At 38.7% G+C, this 13,971-nt stretch overlaps 1 protein-coding gene across 1 annotated transcript in view; it reads right to left on the bottom strand.

The window, feature by feature from the left end:
• Positions 1 to 13,971, bottom strand: part of HSD17B12 (hydroxysteroid 17-beta dehydrogenase 12) — a 156,807-nt gene that overhangs the window by 42,851 nt on the left and 99,985 nt on the right. The window contains exon 4 of the mRNA XM_035012601.1: positions 11,882 to 11,989. Coding sequence (XP_034868492.1) covers positions 11,882 to 11,989 — 108 coding nt within the window. The remainder of the gene's footprint in view (positions 1 to 11,881; positions 11,990 to 13,971) is intronic.

The raw sequence follows: 13,971 nt of genomic DNA, 5'->3' as shown, positions 1-13,971 counted from the left end.
CCAGGAACTAGAAACACCAGGAAGAAAAAGGCAGTTTCTAGCATCATGGAAAATACTATGCTGTAGGAAGAGAAAGGCACTGAAGAAAAAGAATTAAACAATTATTTCATTACAAAATACAGAGTGCATGGAAGCCTATTCCTGGAGTCTGACCTCATCCAGGAAGTGAGGGAAGGCTTCCTCGTGGAGGCAAAGAGAGTGGGCCAGACTAAATATCTCCAGTGGTTCATCCTTACCAGATCATAAACCCTGAAACATCATGTTTTAGTCTTCCCTCCTCAGTCACCTCACCTAAGGTTGGAACAATCAAGAAGCCAAGAAAAAATTTATATACGATTAGATATATGATTAATACTCAGATACCCTATGGTTCTCCCTAGTTCTGGAAAGACAAACCCAAAATAAGGAACATTTGCAGGAACCAAGAAAATACATAAAATATGTTGGGAGTTTATTTTAACTAATAATGAAATGGATCATCTCCTCTTTCTACATTTACTCACCATAACAATCCTTATATTAGGTAGTTCCTATTATAATCTCCCTTCTACATAGCAGGAAACCAAAGTTCACAGCAGTTAAATAACTTGTCAAAGGCCATAGAACAAAGTAAGGCTGGGACTTCCACTCTGGAAATATGACTTCAGAGGCTAGGCTCTTTACCACTACATTAAAGCTACCATATTCCTTCACGCAGTATTCAGTTCAGGAAAACAAAAAAAATCAGTAATAATTGGATAATAAACAGAAATCTGGTAGCAACGTTTAATAAAACTGAAGTATTAGAAAGGTTTCAGTAGCAAAAAGATAATGAAATTATGATCAGTCTGCAAAACTTAGAAGGAGCTGTGCCCAATAAACCTGACAATAGTAACACTAACTTTTTCAATAGACTAAGAAAATTCGTAGTTTGAAATAACTCAATAAGCATTCTATATTTAGCAGTAAGCCAGTCACTTCAGGCTGAGTCTCAAGATTTTACTTGCACAACTTGGTCACGATGGACTGAACAACATCACTGAAACTTATCTAAAAATCTGAAAACAAAGGACAGTGGCAAAGCAAACTGTACTTAATTACAATTCATGCTCCATTTGAACAGGGATTATATCTAAACATAATTGATAACTGCAGGTCCAAATCCATTTTTAATTTATTTAACAGGTTCTCTACCCAACAGAAGTTCAAGGTATGGATTCTATAAAAGACCTTTTAACAGTTAAGGCTAAATTAGTTAAATGTGAGGCATTATGTTGCCTTGACTTTGCTTTACCCATCAATAGAATTATAAAGGATGAATCACTCACAGTGTGACTAAGAGAAACAACTAAAGTATCCATTTAAATGCTACAAATAAACAAAATATTTGTTACAAAGTCAGTTTAAAATAAAAGAATACTCAAGGAAAGGTTTTGCCAAATTGTAATATTCTTCAGGATTGAAGAAAAATTCCATCATCTATAGCCAACCCCATCTGCCTTCCCTCTCCTGGATCTAGAAAATTTTCTGTTTTCAGATTTCTTTCTAGCCAATGGGAATATTAATGCTCTATTTCGAATGAAGAAACCTGAATTGTATAACAACTATAAATCTTTTAAAATCCAATTTTTTTTTTTTAAATCTGGGAACCCTATAAGCAGCACATTTGACTTTGTAATCTTAACATGCACTGCAAGTACAAAGTTGGGCTAAGGAAGCCCACAAAAAACAAAGCAAGCAGGGAAATGTCACTCTGATTAAGGCTGCACCAACAATAGACAATCTTCAGATCTGTTTCTTTTCTTTTTTTTTTAAAGATTTTATTTATTTATTAGAGAGCGAGCGAGAGAGAAACAGCATGAGAGAGGAGAGGGTCAGAGGGAGAAGCAGGCTCCCCGCCGAGCTGGGAGCCCGACGCGGGACTTGATCCCAGGACCCCGGGATCATGACCTGAGCCGAAGGCAGTCGCTTAACCAACTGAGCCACCCAGGCGCCCTCAGATCTGTTTCTAATTGAGCAAAGGAGAGCTATCAAAACTACCTACTTGTACAATTAAAATGTGAACAGCTATTTAACATAGTTCTAAAGGACTATGTTCTACACTGAGAACTTTAGCCCAAGTAACTCAATAGAATCACGTATAAGGGCTATGTGATTATAGCCAAAACTACACACAGAAAAAAAAAAACATTAAAGCTGGAATAGATCTTTCAGAGCATTAAGCCCAGTTGTATGAGGAGGAAGTGCATGCCAAGGTCACATAGGCAATTTGTCCTATGCTAGGGCTTAAGAATCTTAAATCCCTTCCTGTTTTGTTAATTGTACTTTTTGCGTGTGAAATAAACACTACCCAGAATCTCTCCACCACCGGTCATCACTTCAGAGTGCAGAGAAAAACAACTGTTGCTCTCAGATAGCTATTTCCATAAACTACTGCACACTAGTGCAAATCTTTTGAAAAAGGCAATCCCATTGCAATTTTATTTTGAGACATGAGGTGGCAGCAGTAACCAAAGGCAGGCGGAAAGCTTTCAGGAATTGGAAAAGGAAGAAAACAGGCTTTGGGTAGGAGTGAAGGATGGAAATATTTCCATTAAAATGTAATCTCATTAAGAATGGGTGTGTGCAATGCCATCTTTATATATTACAGGATTCATTATAGAATTCACCAAACCAAATAATGTCACAAGTTGTCCCAACATTATTCAGATCGTTGGAAATCCCTTCTAAATGGTAGCCATTTAAATTGGCATTAAGTATCTGTTTAGTAGAAAGGGTTTTTTTTTTTTTTTTTTTAATTCTTCAAGTAAGACACCAGAGACAGATTTAAAATTTTTTATTCAGTGAGCCACAAAAACCTTTTACTCATGTGAAAGACACCGAGTCTTTCCGAAAACAAAGGATGTCCGTGTAATCTCAGAATTCCAACCAGGACTCCAACAATCACCACAGGATCATGAACAGATATAAAATCTTTTCCATCAGTTTCTCATTGGAGTTCTAAGATAAGAAGAGTTCTACAGAAGAGATGAAGCAAACAGAGAGCAGAGGTCACTGACAGACCAAGAACAAGGACAAGGTAAGTGGAAAAAGAAGGAGGCGGTGGGCAAAGGAACAATCCTCACAGAGCCGACCCTTGCTGGGAAGAACTGTCAAGTGCACTGAGCTCAGGAGCACCCCCCGCCTGGAACTTTTGAAAACACGGATACTGATAAAGTATTGCATTCTAAAGACTCAAAGTCCAGAGTAATTCTGAAATGTCACATAAATATTCTGTATCATACTATTGCTAAAAATCATTTCCACATCTCCTACTTAAAAAGAACATACACAAGATTTCTGTTTCCTCTAGATTCTCTTGCTGCTCTTTCTGACCTTACTGGACTTAGAACCCTTTACCAAAACTAGCTGCTTTTGAGATAATAATGTCATTAGAAAATCAGATATTTGGTGTCTGGGTTGGGCATGAGGGAGGGGCAAACAATAAATTACTAGAAAATAAAAATCCATTTGAACAAACACAATAAAAACCGATACAGGCAACAACCACACACAGAACACCTTCAACCTGCTTTTTCCAGATTAATCAGAGGCTTAAGAAATTAAGGTGGTATAAAAGTACATCACCTAATGGTTGGGCTTCCCAATATATGTCAAGTAATGCAAAGTATTCCTGATTTCCCACTCATCAAAGTACAAATGTTAAGGTAATTTCAGTCACATTTACAGTGATATACACTAACCCAGTTCAAGCCCTCAAATTAAAGACTAGAGAAATGGAAAACCTATTACAGTTCATTAATAAATGGATTAGGAACAAAATGTTACCACTTCATTATATTTCAAAACAAACTGAATTTTTTAAATGTAGACTTCAGGAATAGTGTATATGCCAAAAGTAGGGGGAAACCTCTCCTGTCTTAAGCTTTTGAACTAATAGGGTCTGGATCTCAGAGTCCATCAGACACGGGTTTCGGTCCTGGCTCTCCTAGGACCAGCTCCTATAAGAGGCAAGTGATTTCACCGCAATGAGCCTCAGTTTTCTCAATGTCCTTATATATAAAATAGGGCTAATAATGTAAGAAAATGAGATGCTATACATCAAATCTTTCACCCAAGGCCTAGAACATATCAGTTCGTTAATAAGTGGAGGAAGAAGAGTTGTTATTTTTGTTTGGTCACTTCTTCAACAGGTGGTTATTGACCCGCTCTGTAGCCAACACTTTCCTAGGTGCTGGGATGCAGCAGGACAGGCGAGGTCCCCACTTGCATCAGAGGTGAGCAGTGGCACAGTGCAGAGACAGAAAGACTGTTCTGGGCCTCAGTTAGCCAGAGTAACTGCTTGTGCTGATTAAGGGTAGACCAGTTGTTCCTCGCTCCTCTCTTTCAAGTAGACCCAGCCTGACAGTCTACACAGAGTTTGCAAAGTGAGGCAAAGAAAATTCCTTCTTTGCCTTACTTAACATATTGCTGTAGCTAGCACATGTTCATATTCTGACAGATGATATTTGGAACACCATGTAAAACATTTTGCAAACTTTACAGTTTTCATACACTTGTGAGTAGCAATTTCTAAATAAAAGAGAGTTTACAAGGCTTTACATTTGCAGCGCCTTTAATCAGAAATTGAAAAGTTAAGACTGAGTCAGAAGCAACACAACAGAACATTTCATTTCCACTGTTTAATTATAAATTGCTATGTGATTCTCATTACAAAACTAGGTAAGATCTGCCATCCATAAATGTGGAAGAAAGGAGGAAAGAAGGATGATACGAGGTTGGTAGTTAAGTCTTAGCGAATGGGAGGAACATTCGTCAATTTCTTGAACTACTGTTCTATTTACATTTCTGAGCTCACACCTAATTACCCAGTTTTAAGTTAATTAATTAATTAATACCATTAGTGGTTTTCGAGTGAAAGGAGATACATTTGAATTCTAAGTCTTATTAGAATTCACTTTAGAAATCCAATTTCATCCAACACATCTAATGGACTAGAAGGCACTATGCTTAGTCTGACAATGTTCCTTATGAGTCTCCTAGTCGTAAAAAGAAAAAAAAAAAATCCATGTACCTATTCCAATTGCCATGATTGGTGACACTAGGCTTCAGTCTCATTCAACACGAAGGAGGGCACAGACACCAGAGATCCAAAGATCTACTTGAACCTCCACTTGGATTTCTCACAGTTCTCTCAAGTTTAACATATCCCAAAGTGAAATCATCATTTTCTTTACAGAATTTGCTCCTGATCCAGAGTTTCTTGTCTTTGGCAAACAGCACACAGTTGTTCAAGTCAGAACCTGCAAGTTTCTAATTACTACTTGTATAAGCCTGGACAATGTATTCAACCTCCTTAAGTCTGTTTCTTGTCCATAAAATGGGCACAAAAATAGGAATGCCTACCTTACGGTATTGTTGAGGATTGCATGAGATTCGTTAGCACGGAGGCTGACATATAAAAGCACTTAAGGATGTTGACAATAATGATCAGAAAAAACAAGCAACGGCTACTGTTATTGATCACTCCTTCTATCAGACAAAACCTTTGATGAGGACCCTCCCTCAATAGATGTTGGTCCTGTTTCCTAATCATCTATCCTAATCTATTTCCTAATCATCTCTGCAGTCATCTACTTCTAACCATTCCCACTGCCCACATCTTAAAGTCACCACCATCATCTTATGTTTCATTGCTAAGAGAAGCTCACTGGTCTCCTTTTATTAATTCTTGCCCTCTTACACTCGGAAGTCAGAATAATCTCTCCAAAATTTTAGTATGATGTCGATTTCCTGCCTACACTCTACAACGTCTACACTGTCCTTCCATTAAGCCTATTAACCTGATTTTCTAAGCCTTTCGTGATCTGGCCCTGCTCAGTCTCCTGACTCTCGCCACTGTCCCCTTTGCAGTGCGTGCTCTAGATCTACAGGTCTTCCATCAGCTCCTCCAAGCTGCCAAGCACATTCGCCTCTGGGCTTTTTTTCTCCCTGGGATCCCTTCCCGTATCTCTTCTCCCAGGGCTGATCAGTCTTTAGGTCTCAACTTAAATGTTACTTTCTCAAAACCATCTCTGACACTCTCCACTTCCTCAGTAACACAGCCATTCAGTATGTGCAACACATTCCCAAATACTTCTTCAGGAGCTGTCCTCCATGAAAGCAGAAACAGTATCGGCTTTATTTACTGCGGTATCTCTGGAATTTTACTTGTTGAATGAACTGGTACATGAATCAATCAACAAATAGGAAAGGAAAGGTACCCTATAATGAAGTATTTGTCTTGGATTCCTGGGGTAGAGGTTCTAAACCCTTGCAATTTCCAGGATGACAGGAGTTTCTTTGTTATTCATGGTGGGCCTCTGGATCACACCTGAGTTTATGCTAACGAGATGAATCAGGATGGGGCTTGGTCACCCATAAGACCAACTGTGACTAGAAGGTTAAGACTTTGAGCCAGCCCAACCTGAGAAAAGGGAGAGGGACTGGAAACTAAGTTCAATCACAGAGCCAGTGATTCAATTAATCATGCCTACATAATGAAACCCCAATAAAAACTCTGGACACTGAGCTTCTTGGTTGGTGAACATCAATGTGCAGGGAGGGTGATGCATCCTAACTCCACACTGAAGCACTGAGTTCAGAACCCTCTTAGAACTTGTCCCATGTGTCTCTTTATTTGGCTAGTGTTAATTCCTACCCCTCATAATATTAAACTGTAATTGTGAGTATAGTGCTTTCCTAAGTTCTGTAAGATGTTCTAGCAAATTATCAAACCTGAGGGGGTCACGGGAACCCCCAAATTTGTAGCCAGCTGATCAGAAGTGCAGTGGCCTGGAGACTGCTGAACTTGCAGTTAAGTGTCTGAAGTAGGGGTGCTCTTGTTGGGGACTGTGCCCTTGAACTTGTGGAGTCCATACTAACTCTGGGTGGTAGGGACAAAATTTGATTGCATTACAAAAGGGATGTTTTGGAAGTGACTGAAACCCCTAGAAGGAACAAAAATCATATCATGGTATAACAGGGAAGCTCCAGCATCTCTGCAAGCTATCATCTCATCATGCTCCTGTAAGCCTTTCCTGTAGACTCAGCTAACAGCTTCTGCCCTTTCTTGAGCCTGAGCCATTTTCCAAACACATGAAACTTATCTTTGGTGCTCTCTCAACTAACTTTATTTTGTCTTTCTCTTCTTTCTCCCTTTCTCTGCACCCCACTGATCACCAGCCCACCACTATAGTTTCCTCTTCAAGTCTCTCCTTTTCCATTTCAAAATTATTTTTCCATGTCTTTCACTAACTACAATAGCCATTTCCTCCACGTGACTGATTCAGCAAGAAGTAAACCAGTAATAAACTGAATGTATTAATCCCAATGAGATGTAAATGAAGATATCACTGGCCCTTTCCGAGACATTTTATCATTTTTTAAAAAGATTTTTTATCCATTCATTTGAGAGAGAGAAAAAGAGAGAGCGAGTGAGAGCACAAGCAGGGGAGAGGATCAGAGGGAGAGGGAGAAGCAGACTCCCCGCTGAGCAAGGTGCCAATGCAGGGCTCAATCCCAGGACCCCAGGATCATGAGCTGAGCTGAAGGTAGACACTTAACCGACTGAAACACCCAGGAGCCCCCTTCAGAGACATTTAAAAAGTGAACTTAAAGCTAAGTGGTTTGTTTGTGGGGTTTTTTTTGAGAGAGAAAGAGAGAAAGCATGTGTGCGAGAGCCAGGAGTGGGCCAGAGCAAAAGGGAGAGAGAGAATCTTCGGCAGGCTCTGGGGCTTGATCTCACAACCCTGAGCATCATGACCTGAGCCAAAATCAAGAGTCAGAGGCTCAATGGACTGAGCCACCCAGGCGCCCCTTCAAGCTAATTTCTAATTAGTAAAGTTCCTGAGGAGAGCAAGAAGCTAATAAGTAGCTTTATAAATTTCTAAGCCCTCTGAAGAAGCAAGACTCTTCTACTTGTAACTTCCTTTATCAGCTGGGACTGGGAAGCTGCACAACTCCTAACAAGTTCCTTCCTTCCCGGAGATCCCAGAAGAGTTTTCCTCAACCCAGTTCCTTCAGCCCTTTGGCTCTCTCTCCTCAGCCTACACTTATACCTCTTCCTTTGATATGCTGGGGACTGAACTATAAGGAAGCCATCTCTGGATTCCAACCCAAATAACCTAGAAGTTTGCCATTTGGAAGCTAACTGGCCCTTTCCCCCAGTAGCTAATGATACTCTTGGGTCTTCTGTTAAGAAGCTTTAAGAACTTACGTATAAATAGAAATAGAGTAGACTGATCTTAACTATTCATCTCTGCTCAAACCATATTTTAGGATATATATTCTCAACATTTGACTATTCTCTATCCTAGAACATTCTGGAAAATATAGATTTTAGGGGAGAAAAATGGAACACATATGCCTCCCAAGTATTTCCTATATTCCATAAGGTTGCATGGGCAAGGGTAACAAAAAAATATTTTTTGCATTTAGCCAAGGAGAAAGGAAGGACACTAATAAAAAAATAATCTATCAAATACATAAGTGGAGCAAGTATTCACTTACAAAGGGCATGGGAAGAAAGAGAATAGTAAGTTCTAGTCCAGCTTTTGCAATAAATCATTTTTTACCATTAACTGACTTGTATTATCTATACTATGTTAGATCTATACTATTTTATTATCTATGCTATTGTTATTATCTATACTATGTCTAAACTATTGTTAATACTATACTATTAAAATACCTCTTGGGGTGCCTGGGTGGCTCAGTCAGTTAAATGTCTGCCTTTGGCTCAGGTCACGATCCGGAGTCCTTGGGATGGAGCCCCATGTCTCAGCAGGGAGCTGGCTTGTCCCTCTCCCTCTGCCCTTCCCCCCACCCGCCCCCGCCCCCGCCTCATTCTCTACCTATCTCTCTCTCTCAAATAAATAAATAAAATCTTTTAAAAATGATGCCTCGTAATAAAATTATGGCACTGCGTACAGAGAGAAAAAAGTCAATAGGTAACAGTCCTGAACACACTAAGCCAGCACAGCATCACATCAGCCTGTACAACTGATTCTCTTGATTCTGCAACTTACACAACGCACGACAGTATGTGTGGAAAAGACCTTGACAGCATTTGGCATGGGGAAATTCTTGGTCTAGGATGCATTAAGAGCTTGAATAAAGCAATGATTGATTTTTTTTTTTTTTAATGAATCACAAACTAAATATTTTTTTCCAAGAGGACCTTTTTATTTTTCTTCTAGAATAAAGAATGTCACTTTTTACAGGTTAAAAAAGTCATAGTAGGGGAATTTGAAAAAGTATTATTTGTGGCATACTTCAAATCCAAGGCTACTCTTTTGGCCTTGGTAAACTCTGCCTCCTGCAATGTATTGTGCAAAGTCCTCCAAACCCATTTGGAGCATGCATGAGAATCTCTCCTGAGGAATCAAGTAAGTAAGCATTATAGCAATCGCATTTTGTTAACTGATTGTTTGCTTATTCAAAGCAGTATTGATGTCATTTTCTCTAAATAGTTCAAGTTTTTTAAGCTTTCTCAAATCTGTGTTTCTTGGCATTTGCCTGAAAGAAGACAGCAGATGCTTACTTATTTTACATAACAAGAGTTAAGAATCCAACTTCTCCACCTTAAGCATTTATAGTTTTATCAAGTTACGGTGACCTTTCTGTATAAATTCAGACAATTCATAGCCATTTTCTCCCCACTTATCTTACTGAAAACTTGATGTTTCTTTCATGACAAAGGGCTTTATCATTTTCCTATGTAATTCTTACAATACTAATTTTCTTTATTAAGCACTGACTATATACTTTAGTGGTTAATGCTATTCAAACAGACACAGGTTGGTGATTTATTTTTCATTTCATCATTACCAGTTTCATTAATACTCAGTAGAAAAAAATCCTTCTTATGCCTTCATATGGATTGCAAGGTCTTACTAGAAACCGACCTACATGCTTATTATTTTAGGAGATGTTAGAAAGGTGAGACTGACGTTATGCAGAGGAGGAAGGAGAATTTCCCCCTTATGAGACGGAGATGGAGTTCCGTGGGATCTGGCTGGGGAGGAGAGGGAAAGTGAAGGAGCTACATACCCAGGGAATTATAAGAAAAAGACATCAGACCTACCCACTCCCCCTAGACAAGTTCTATAGTGTTATGTCCACCCTAGAGAAGGAACTGTAAGATGAGAGTTGAAATATGACCTGGTGATAACATTTAGCTCATAAAGGTGTTTATATTTACATTATAATTACATTTAAGGTGTTTTTAATAGTTCCCTCAAAAACCTTGACAAATTAAAATTACAATGCAATATATCTGTTAGTAACTATCAATAATTACATACACCTTATGAGTAAGGAGACAGTTGTGGTAGAGCAGGAAGAAAACTAAGCATATAACCAAAGAATAAGATAATGTATATGAAAATGTTGTTACAGACTTAAAAGGATCATGTAAACATTAGCTATAATTATTTTTATTATTGATTTGTCACCAAATAAAAGTTTAAAACAAAATTGTGTGTGTGTGTGTGAATCAATATTCAATCAGAACAGTTTGATTACAGTAAAGCTTTAAAGCGGGGTCTCTCAACCTCAGCACTATTGAGATTTCAGGCTAAGTCTTTCCTGTGGGGGTCTTGACTAAAGAAATGTTAGGAAACTTTTTTTTAAGTATTTTCTTTATTTTTCTCCTTTGATAACCCCCAAAAGAAAATGATGGCAAATTACCAGGTTAACACCAATTGAGCCAGTGGGATAAAGAGATTTAGTAAAGAAGCAACTTTTTTCTGAACTAGATGCTCTGTTTCTTTCTGGAAAGGACTCAAAAAATGGTGGGTACCTTTCCAAAGCCCACTTTTCCCCTTAAAATCTGGTGAATTTTTTCCATAATAATTCCCAACACCTGCCCTATCTCAGCAAAAGCACTGGTTTTTGGTAACGAGAGCAAGGTAGCTGAGGTATAACAAAAGGGAGTAGTAGACTCAGGAAAAACAAACAGAATCCCAGTTGTGTTGCTTGGTCTTCACGTGACCTTAGGCAAGTCTCTCAGCCGTGTGTTCCCAGCTGGGGTGATCTCACTCCCAACAGGACAAAAACTGGTTCAGGGGTGGGCAGTGTGAGATCTTATGCTTTGTCTGCTGAAGCACAGAGATACCTATAGTGTGTAAATAAGACATACAGTGTACCTGTGGTGTTAAAATTTCATGAGAGGGAGCATTGGGGGGAAATAATGTCTAAAAAGCCTCCTTGGGTAAGAGGGTAGTAACAAACAGGCTGAGAAACACTTCCCTTAGCCTTCATTTCCTCAACTGTCAAAAAGGGTCAGCATCACCCACCTTAAAGAATTATTATGCTATAACCATATCTAAATACACACAAAAGAGGGGCACCCAGGTGGCTCAATCGGTTAAGCAGCTGGCTCTTGATGTCAGCTCAGGTCATGATCTCAGGGTCCCGGGATGGAGCCCTGCATCGTGCTCTGAGCTCTGTGGGGAATCTGTTTGAGATTCCCTCCCTCTCCCTCTGCCCCTCTCCCGGCTCACGTGGGCACACGCACACGCATACTCTCCCTCTCTCTGTCTCTCAGATAAATAAATCTAAAAAAATCTAAAAAAATCTTAAAAAATACATACATACAAAAGAGAATGAGAGACGGAAAATAAAGCAGGCAGAGAAAATAACCCCAAAATTGTAAAAACAGTCATTAAAATATAACTAAAAACAAAGATCCAAATGTATATAATGCCATCTAACAATCAATTGTATTAAAAAGACAATTTTCTTCTCACTACTCACTTTACTGACTGAATACCTAAGATCCAAAAAGAAAACGCACAGTCATAGTAAAAGTCAAATAAAAAGTGCAAGATGAATCTATAAATGTGGCAAAGATACGAACCTAAAACACCAATTTTAAGACCTGCCAAGCTTGTTTTAATTTTATCATAAATATCTTCTGATGCAAAGTCAACAGCAATGGTCCTTGTTTCCACTTTGAATTTTTCTCCTAGGAAAAAAACACAAATAGAGAGAAGGAAAATCATAACATGGCAATTAAGATTAAAGCATTTGATGATATTACCTTTTCAAACTCTTCCCCCCGCCCCAATTTGATACGAAATTTAGACCAGAATCATGTTAGCAATCATGAGACCATCTAAGAGATGATACAGAGTCAACACAATAATTCTGCAATAAAAATTCCAGTGTTGCTACAGAGCTGGCTGACTGTTCCTTAATCAGTTCTCCTTCTATAAATCAATAATGACTCCTTTTTAGACTCTTAGGTACAAATAGTAAAACATGATTCGTATCATAATGTTATATACTCTTTAAATACCACTGTTTTTTTTTTTTATTTTAATTGCAAACTGATGCTTCATAATTTCAGATAGAAGTCTTTATGTTGCAAAATGTTTTAAAGGGTGATATATAAAAGTCCATCTTATTAAAATGGAAATAAAATGAGTATGATCGTTGTGGAATTTAGGGCCCTGATTAACAGTTAATGGTCACCACATTAAAAAACCCACACAAAATGCACAGTGACAGAGCTACAAAATGACAGAAGACAGTCCTCGGTGTTCTATTTTGCTCAGGACAACAGAAGTACACACAGAGCTAATGGAAATCACACATTCAGAAATGGGACTCTGGAGAAACCGAACTCACTGAGGTAATGCAGTGTTCACTTCCGCCCTCCCTCGTGAGTCCATTTGAGAAGGCATGGACTGTGAGGTCCCCCAGACACAGGTACCAGTTTTAATTTTGTACCTATTTGCTAAATGACTTTGAGCAAGTCACATATCCTCCACGAGCCTCAGCATCCTCTCCTGATAATGAAAGTAATGCTACCCAACCTCTGCTTTGAGGCTCAAGTGCTATCTGGTGGTATGCAGAAGGCACTCCATAAATGCTAAGTCTCCTCTCTCCTCCACTAACGCCGCTCTCACTTCCCTTAGTGCAGTTCAGGTGGCTAAGAATGTTTACTCTTTGGAACTTGATGAGAATTCAGAAGAATTCATTTAAAAATCCTGCTTCCAAAAAAATAAACTTTTCTTTATTCGAAGTTAATGTTGGCTCATCACAGAGTCTGCAACATTAATCCACAAAGGACACTGCCATTCTTGATCTAAAAGGAGTTCTGCCTACAACTGAAGAGCTGGTTCACAAGAGATCTGTTTCTTAGTCTCAATGAAAAGTATTGACCTGAGGTAGGAATCCATGAATAAACTGGAGAGAAGAATATGTGACCTAGAAAATACCTATCTGGTGTTGGGGCACCTGGGTGGCTCAGTCGGTTAAGCGTCTGCCTTCGGCTCAAGTCATGATCCCAGCGTGTGGGGATTGAGCCCCACGTCGGGCTTCCCACTCAGCAGGGAGTCTGCTTCTCCCTCTCCCTCTGCTCCTTCTCTCTCTCTCTCTCACTCACTCTCAGATAAATAAATAAAATCCTTAAAAAAAAAAAAAAGAAAATACCATATCTGGTTGTTAAAGGCACACTTATATTCCAGTGTCAATGAGTGTTCATGTAATGGAGAGCCACAGACCAAGGTGTCACGTCACAACAGCTCATCCAACAGGTCTTATTATAAATGCTTCCCAGGATTTACCACCAGTAAGTAGAGAACACTGCCCTTATTAGAGCCACAGATTTACAAGAAAAAAAAAAAAGACCCAAATCAAAATGCTGAAGGGTACCTTTTATTAAATGTAAAACTTCATTCAGGAATGAAATGAGATAAATTTATCTATTTATTTTGAGAAAAACAAAGAATGTTTCCACACTAGTGCTACATACTGACATTTAAGAAAAATCTCTCTACTAATAAAAGCCACCTCACAACTCCTGAATCAAATTTACTCTTTTAAATCTCACAGGATTTGGGGAATGTACTTATAATGTAGAGTCTTGTATAGATAGGCTGCTAAACATATTCAGAGACCCTTTTGGAAAGAATGTTATTTTATTTAATAAGAACCCTCAAG

The sequence above is a fragment of the Mirounga leonina genome, unplaced genomic scaffold, assembly GCF_011800145.1.
Source record: "Mirounga leonina isolate KUSES-001 unplaced genomic scaffold, KU_Mleo_1.0 Mir_166, whole genome shotgun sequence".
NCBI classification, from domain to species: domain Eukaryota; kingdom Metazoa; phylum Chordata; class Mammalia; order Carnivora; family Phocidae; genus Mirounga; species Mirounga leonina.
This window is presented reverse-complemented; position numbering and strand designations above follow the sequence as displayed.